Source organism: Varanus komodoensis, unplaced genomic scaffold (assembly GCF_004798865.1).
Source record: "Varanus komodoensis strain SLA01 unplaced genomic scaffold, ASM479886v1 scaffold42, whole genome shotgun sequence".
NCBI lineage: Eukaryota > Metazoa > Chordata > Lepidosauria > Squamata > Varanidae > Varanus > Varanus komodoensis.
The window spans coordinates 1206409-1214102 of NW_025335972.1; the positions used below are offsets into that span (position 1 = coordinate 1206409).

The 7694-nt window shown below is 43.2% G+C and overlaps 1 protein-coding gene across 12 annotated transcripts in view; it reads left to right on the forward strand.

Annotated features, from left to right (window-relative positions):
- The window catches only part of HUWE1 (HECT, UBA and WWE domain containing E3 ubiquitin protein ligase 1), a 124465-nt gene extending 122871 nt beyond the window's left edge, over nucleotides 1–1594 (forward strand). For all 12 annotated transcript variants that reach the window (XM_044443521.1, XM_044443522.1, XM_044443519.1 and 9 more), the window contains 2 exons: nucleotides 41–231; nucleotides 1070–1594. In XM_044443521.1, coding sequence (XP_044299456.1) covers nucleotides 41–231; nucleotides 1070–1172 — 294 coding nt within the window. In that variant the 3' untranslated portion in view covers nucleotides 1173–1594. The remainder of the gene's footprint in view (nucleotides 1–40; nucleotides 232–1069) is intronic.
- The last annotated feature ends 6100 nt before the right edge of the window (nucleotides 1595–7694 follow it).

A 7694-nucleotide genomic window follows, 5' to 3' on the forward strand; every position in this document is an offset into this window, starting at 1 on the left:
TCCTGACACTGCTCCTCACTCTTCTCATCCTTCTGCACAGATTCAGTGGTTCTGGCGAGCACTGCGCTCCTTCGATCAAGCAGACAGAGCAAAGTTCTTGCAGTTTGTCACAGGCACTTCTAAGGTGCCCTTGCAGGGCTTTGCTGCCCTTGAGGGCATGAATGGTATCCAGAAATTCCAGATCCACAGAGATGACCGCTCAACAGACCGACTGCCTTCTGCTCACACGTGGTAAGGAACAAATGCATGTATTGAATGTAAAACATGGTTGGTGAGTAATTGGCTTCAATACAGACTTCAATTAAATAAACAGCAGTATTGTGGAATTCAAGCTCCCACAAGATCTGGCTGCCCTCTTGGCTTTTGAGTCATCATACACTATGGTTGAGCTACTGCAGGAGGAGGTTTTTTGCTGTAGATGTAATAGCTTAATTGCTTTACAGAAACTCCCCTTATAACTTCAGTACCTATGGCTCCCTACCTGGATATGTATAATTTTGGTTTTTGTGAGGGGTGGGCAGTTTAGGGACAAGAGGGAAAATGAAATGAAGTAGAGGAAATATGTATCTTCAACTTCATGATTTGGAAGTTGATTCCTAAACAGGGAGGTGCCAGGCCTCAAAAACTATCTTCTAAATTCTAGCTCCAGTTAGTGTAGGGTGGGGTGAGAGTGGGCTGGGAAGGGCACTTGGCACATGTGCAGAGGTACATTCGTTACTTGCTCCAAAAGCTGAACCTTAACATTCAAAATAGGTTTGGGGCTCACCCCTTATTCAAATTAACCACTGCTGGGTATCAAATTATGTAAGCTACTTTAAGTTCTTTGTAAGAACTAAGGTGGGATATAAATCAAATAAAGGCACAAGGAATATAGAGCTCCAAAATACCTGTGGCTTTGCCAGAAAGGTACAATGGCTTTACTTAAGATATTGACATTGTTTGGGGGACATGATGAGATGGTATAAAAGTGGAGAAAAAAATATACTGTCCCCTGAAATGTAGGTGATTGGTTGATTCTTCTGCCTTTTTCCTTCTACGTACCCACATACTTACTACTTTCTTTCTTCAGTTTCAACCAGCTGGACCTCCCTGCCTATGAGAGCTATGAGAAATTGCGTCACATGCTGCTACTGGCCATCCAGGAGTGCTCGGAGGGCTTTGGCCTGGCATAAGGGTGGCCCTAGCTGCCATATTTTTCTACTGTCAGACTTGGGGAGCAACAGGAGGGAGTGGAACTGAGCAACACTCTTCCCCCTTTTCCAACCACCTGTGTGTGTGTGTGCGCCCTGCTGCCCCCTTATTGAAGAGAGCCAGAGACCCCCAGCCAGTCAGCCGTCTTCAGAGACAGGGCCGGGGTGCAACCGGAGAGAAAAAGACAAATTATATATATAAATATATATATATTTTTTGGTTTAGTTTGCATTTCTTAATTTGTGCTTGGAATGTGTTGATGAGGCGGCGGGAGGGAGCGTTTGGATTCTTTTGTTGGTCTCTTTCCTTGGCACCAATTTGCTGCTGGAAAGGAACCTAAGGTTTAAAAAAATTCCAAAAAAGGAAAAAAAATTAAAAAATAAAAGCGCACTCTTGATAAGAACGCAGTGTGCCTGTGCTCATTTTGACAAAAGAGGAGGAAGCAGAGCAGCTGCCTGATTTAGGGAAAGCATGGGCTTTGGGGGAAGGGAGGGGGCATCCCTAAAGCCATATGTACCATGTGAAATCACTGTGCTAGCATGCCACTTGGCATCAAGAGCAATCTAACTTACATTTGTAGCACACAAGGTTGGAAAAGAATAGCCTGGGGCTGTGTCTGAAAAGTCCAGACAAAAGGAGGCTGGCAAGGCTTCCATCTAATGGGTTGGGGCTTCAGTGCCCAGCACAAACTCCCTGTCCTTACCTCAAGATATAATTTCCTGTTCTGTTTCCCATCTCTTCTGCCTGCTGTACCAGTCCTTGCCCCAAAAGAGCCACACTGTGAACAGTCTTGGGGAAATAAGAATTAATTCTGAATTGTTTTTTCCAGTCACTGGATCTGGAAGCTTTCCGAAGTTGCAGGGAGTTTGAACCTTTTGCAGGGGTGCGATCACTATACTGGGGTGGGCAAAGAGGTTATGCAGAGGAAACAGAGTTAAATATTTGTGCCAATCCCTAGAGAGCAACCCCCATGTAAGCTTCCAATGTTCACTCTTTATGGCTGGTTGCTGTGAAAGAGAGTAAAGACTCTCAGTGTTTGAAAACATGTGATGTAGTGGTAGGAGAGTTAATGGATCCTTTTTAAGGGTTTGATCATGAGAGTAAGGTTGGGCAGATGTCAGTCTTGGTTTTTCGTTTTCCCTAGAGCCCTAAGGTCTACCAAAGAACCTGGTGGAAAATAATGGCTTAAACAAACATCTGCTAAGAATTAAGTAACAGGGTGCCTCTGAGTACATGCTCCACCCAAGTATCTGTGATCAATACCAGAACCAAGCTCACAAAGTCCATCCACAAAGAAATCTGCTCCTGATGTACTTTTTTTTAGCAATCTAATTTAGTGAGGAAGCCTTTTTAGTGACTACCATTGTTAGACAACATAATCAAAAAATCTTGCTGATCCACTGCAAAGCCACCACAAAGATCTATCCATAGATCTGCCAAACCTTTCACGTGGAAAATCTTGGGTGGTTAACTGCAAACATCATGTTGTTGAAACATCTTCAAGTGCTTTTCCAGTGTTGACAGATGGATGAGGCTTCTTACGCACTCATTCCTTCTGTTCTCAGTCTCTTTAAAATCTTCTGCTACTCCATTCTGTGTTCCATTGCTGAAGATTGACCGATACTACTTCCATCTGTTATGTTTCTGGCCACTTTTGTTTCTTTCCAGCAATTACATTCTCAATCAAGAGTCTATAGCACATCTTTCTCTTGGTTAGACAACTCTTCTCAGGAAATGGGAAGGAGGGTTGTGTACTGAGCTTGAAGATGTAGATATGTAAAAGCTCCTAATGACAACGGGGGGATAGCCAAGTTGCTGAGTTTGAGGAACTGTGTAGTAGTGATGTTCCAGTGCTGGTGCAATGTCTCATCCCTCAAAGGTAGAACTCAAGGGTAGTTGTAGGGGTAATTTTTTTAGTTAAAAAAAAAATCATTCCAGATCCTCTGTTAGAAACACGTAATAATCTTCCTGCTATAAGGCCATAACTGAAAATATGCTAGCATTTACTTATTTTGTGCCCCACCTTTCTACCAAAAAAAGACACTCAAAAGCATAATCACAGCATTTTTTAAAAAACATCTGGAAATATAATAAAATATAATTACAGAATAAAAGATAAAAATACCTCCCATCCCAACAGGCCCACTGTCAAAAGCCTTATACATTGATCTTTATCTGCCAACAGGAGCACAAGATAGAGGGTGCAAACCAAGCTTCCTTTTTTAGGGAGTTCCACAATGTAAACTCCAAAAAGGCCCTCCCTTGGGCCACCACAAAATGCACATCTAAAGACTGGTCCAAAAAAAGGAGCTCTCCCAAAGATCTTAAGAATCAGGCAAGCTTGTATGGTTAAAGGCAGCCTTTTTAGACAGTCTAGTCTCAAATACAGAGCTTGATTAGGCCATAACCAGTACTTTGAATTCTGCCTGAAAACAGACTAGTAGCCCATGAAACTACCAAGGAGTTACATGTTTCCTGTATGATGAACAATGTGTCTGTGGAATTCTGGACCAAGTGAAGTTTCTGTAGAGTTTTCAAAGCCAGCCCTACATTACAGTAATCCAAACGGGATGTAACTAGTACGTGCATGACTGTGGCCAGATCAGACATTCCTAGGAAAAGACACTGTTGATGCACTATTCTCAGCTGTGCAAACGCAATCCTGGCCACCACCAAGACCTGGGCATCCAGGTTCAGTGCTGAATCCAGGGGTAACAACACTGACCACTCAGTGACAGCCAAACCTCCATGCATAGACCAGCATAACTGCTTTTGAATCAGCACTTGCCCCTGTTTCCTTTGGCTGGCTGTCCTCTCAGTCTTCTTTCTCCTTTGGTAGGGCTTTCTGCTTCCTCTGGCCCTCATAAGCAGGGACAGGCTAACCCAAGTTTCGTGTAGTATTTTTTTAAAAGTGTGCTTTTGCTTTAAGGAATAGAAGTGCTTTGATTGATCTGAGCAAGCTCTGCCTACTACAGTGTGACCTCCAAGAATCCTAGCAACCAGCTGCCACTAGCTAGTGATCAGTGTGCTCCTGCACTAGAGCACCTCAGCCAATGACAGCCAGGGACTCTTGCCTGTCCCAACACGAAGACAGTAGGGCAGTGAATGTAATTGCTGCCATAGAGACTGCTTTACCACTAACTAGACAAAACTTTACGAAGAAGCAAAATTGACAAACTGAGACTGTCATACTTTGGACACATCATGAGAAAGCAATACTCACTGGAGAAGACAATTGTGGTAGGGAAAGTCAAAAGCAGAAGATGAAAGGGGAGACCAAATACGAGACAGACTGAAATACGAAGGAAGCCACAGCCTTAAACTTGCTAAAGCTGAATGCAGCTGCCAAGGACCGGGGGGAGGGGGGGCATTCATTCACAAGGCTGTCATAGGTCGGAGGCGATGACACCTAACACATACAGTCACAAACATGACATTATAGATGATTAAGGTGGGAGAGGGAAGAAGCATTTAATGTTGAAACTCCATTAGTAGATGAACTATACTTGGTGACATACTGCATGATGTGATAGTCTGGGTGAGCATAATACTATGAGTGAAGTAGCAATATATTACTATCACTTAGCAGTTTCCATTGACTTGAGCCTGTGGCAGCTGATGGTGAGGAATGAAGAGCAGTGTAAGCAAACTCTACTTTGCAGTGTAAGCATTCTCAAACTCATAAGTGGGCCTCCCTAGAGAGAGCAGCACTAAAAAGCTGCAACTTGTAACATATCCTGCCTTTCCTCCAAAGAGATCAAGATAATATACCTTGTTGTTACAACTCCCATTTTATCTTTCTACCAACATTGTAAGGTAGGATCAGCTGAGACAGTGTCTAGCTCAAAGCCATCCTGTGATTTTTGTGGCTGAATGGCGATCAGAACCTGGGTCTCTGCCGTTCTAGCCCTACACAAACCACTATACTATAGATAGGTTAGTTATTCAGTACATATCATCATTGAACCAGTAGTACAGAGAAAATGTGTTCCTTTAAGGTTTATGTTTGATCAGCTTTGCAGAGGCAAATGTGCAGAAGAGTTGATGACACACTACGGCTGCTTTTTTCTAAACATGTTGATTTCAAGAAATATACGCCAGTGTCTGAAGTGTTTCACATTTTGTTCATCCAAAAGATGGGTTGGAATTCTGAGAGTGGTTAGGTGCAGGGGGCAGTTATCTTTACATTGTACCCCTCAGCAACACAAGCTCTAGGGAGGCAACCCTAGAGCTCCCAGATGCTGTCTAGACAGCCAAGTCCAACCACCAATCTCCGAGAACTCTGACATTGAAGCAAAGACTCCGAATTTGGAGTGGCCTCCCTCTGCCCTCAAAGCTGGCACAACTCTTTCCACGTCAGCTGTGGCTCCAAGATTACAAGACCAACCTCAGAGCTGCTGTGGGAGGGGAGGAGCAAGGCACAGCCTTCCTGTGAGGAATCTTGGCAACACTTTCAGCTCCTCTCCTTGTCAGGTGATAAAAAACACTTAAATGACTATTATAGAGGGTGGGAAGAGCACCAAGGCAATGCTTCCCTCCATGCTGCTTCTGCCCTCCAGTGGATGCCCTCCAAGTTTTGGAGGATGGCTGGAACCTTTACTGGCCTTAGTGTAATTGTGCCTTCATCGTCATGTTCTCTGTGCATCATTGTGCTTTCCCTTAGTCCCCATCTGCAGTCTAAACACCAGTGTACCTATAAATGTATACAGCGCTCTGAAGATACACTATGTGATTACACGTATATGTGCACAAAAAGGGTGGGGGGCTTGCTGGTTCTGAAGGGGCTAAGCAAGAATCCATTCCTGTCAAGATTGCAAGGTCACCCCTGAGGTCAATTGCTACATAGGTGGATCCTGATGTGTTGAACCAGGTACAAATCTCTCATGCTCACAGGATAAGTACTATATTTCAGGTCATCCTATTTCCCAGGGCTCTTGGGAGGTTAAAATTAGAGAATTATAAATATTCTATGAGCTGCTTCTGGGAAGGGTGGGGTACAAATGCAATAAAAGATGTTTGAGCACATCCTGCTCATTTGGCTCTGGCTGTCTTTGCAGAACTTCTGGGAAAGGTGATGTCTCATTGTGACACTTTTTCAGAGTACTTACCAGAATAAGTGATTGGACACAGGATGGGGTGTGGAAATACTTAGCAAATCTACAGTGGAAAATACTTTTAGAGCCTGTTGCACGCAGAAGCCAGCCTTGTAATTTGTCACTGGGGTAGTAGCAGCTAACTGCAGCGAAACATCATGCCAAGCTTTTCAGTGTTGCAATAGTTTTATGGCTGATACTTTCATTAACTTATTGAACTATTGCCCCTCCACTTTAACAGGGGAGAATTTGAGCCCCATTATGTGCAACCAATCCAACAGAACCCCCTCTTTTATTTATTTATTTATTTAGAAACTTATATGCCGCCCCATCGCATTAGCCTTGGGGTGGCTTACGATAATTAAAATCCCATATAAAATGCAAAAAATTCATCAAATAAATAAAATACATAAAATAGTGGAAACAGCCTGGTCAATTTAAAATCTTTTTAACCTATTGGTGCACAACTTGTAGATCAAAGCATCTGGAGGAACACAATTCCCACCATCTTTTACTATTGACTCTGCTGCCTAGGGCTGATGGGAGTTGTAGGCATCTGGAGGGGCACAAGTTGCTAACCTCTGCTTTAAAGTGAAGGTTTAGAGAGGTATGCAGATAAGCTTGGTTTTCTCCCTCTGTCTCCCCCTTCCTCAAAGTGGTGTTGCAAAAATGAAAGGGGCTATGCCTACAGCATCAAAAAGAGCTGCAGTATGTGGTCAGAAAGTAGTGAGACTTTAGCCCAAGCACCACTAGAAGTGAAACAATGGCAATCTAGTCTACATGGGGTTTACTTTTGTGACACCTTCTGGAGAACTAGTGTATAGCATGGTTCATTGCAAAGCAATTTTGAGAGACAAATTCTGCTTTTTCCACTATACATGGACTTATTTCAAAATAGGCATGTATAGGATCAGAATGCAAGAGTGGCACAGCATAGAGAAATCACCTGTTTATAGATATTCCCATTATAATCACAGAAGGTGACTCTGTTTGCTTTTTCCATGGTCCTCTGTTGGCAGGAAGAACAGTTCTGAGGGGAATTGGGGCTTTCTAATAGTTCTCACTTCTTAGGACCTTCCTGGAGAAACAGCTCCATCATCTTTAGGTTGATTAAATAACCTAAAACACATAAACCCATTATGACTGCAATCTTGTATCCATCTACTTGGAAGTAAGTCCCATTGAACCCAATAGAACTTACTTCTGTACACATGTATAGAACTGTGCTGTAAGGGGTGCAGCATACCTATGAGCTGAACATAAAGTAGAAAGGATGGCTGTGTTGGTCCATGAAGGAAAAGAAGCCTAATTCCATAGCTGGACATGCCTGTCACCAGAGACAAATAACAATTCCACAACTTGTAATGGCCACCCAGGGAGTGCGATGCTAATAGGCAGCTTTCAAACAAA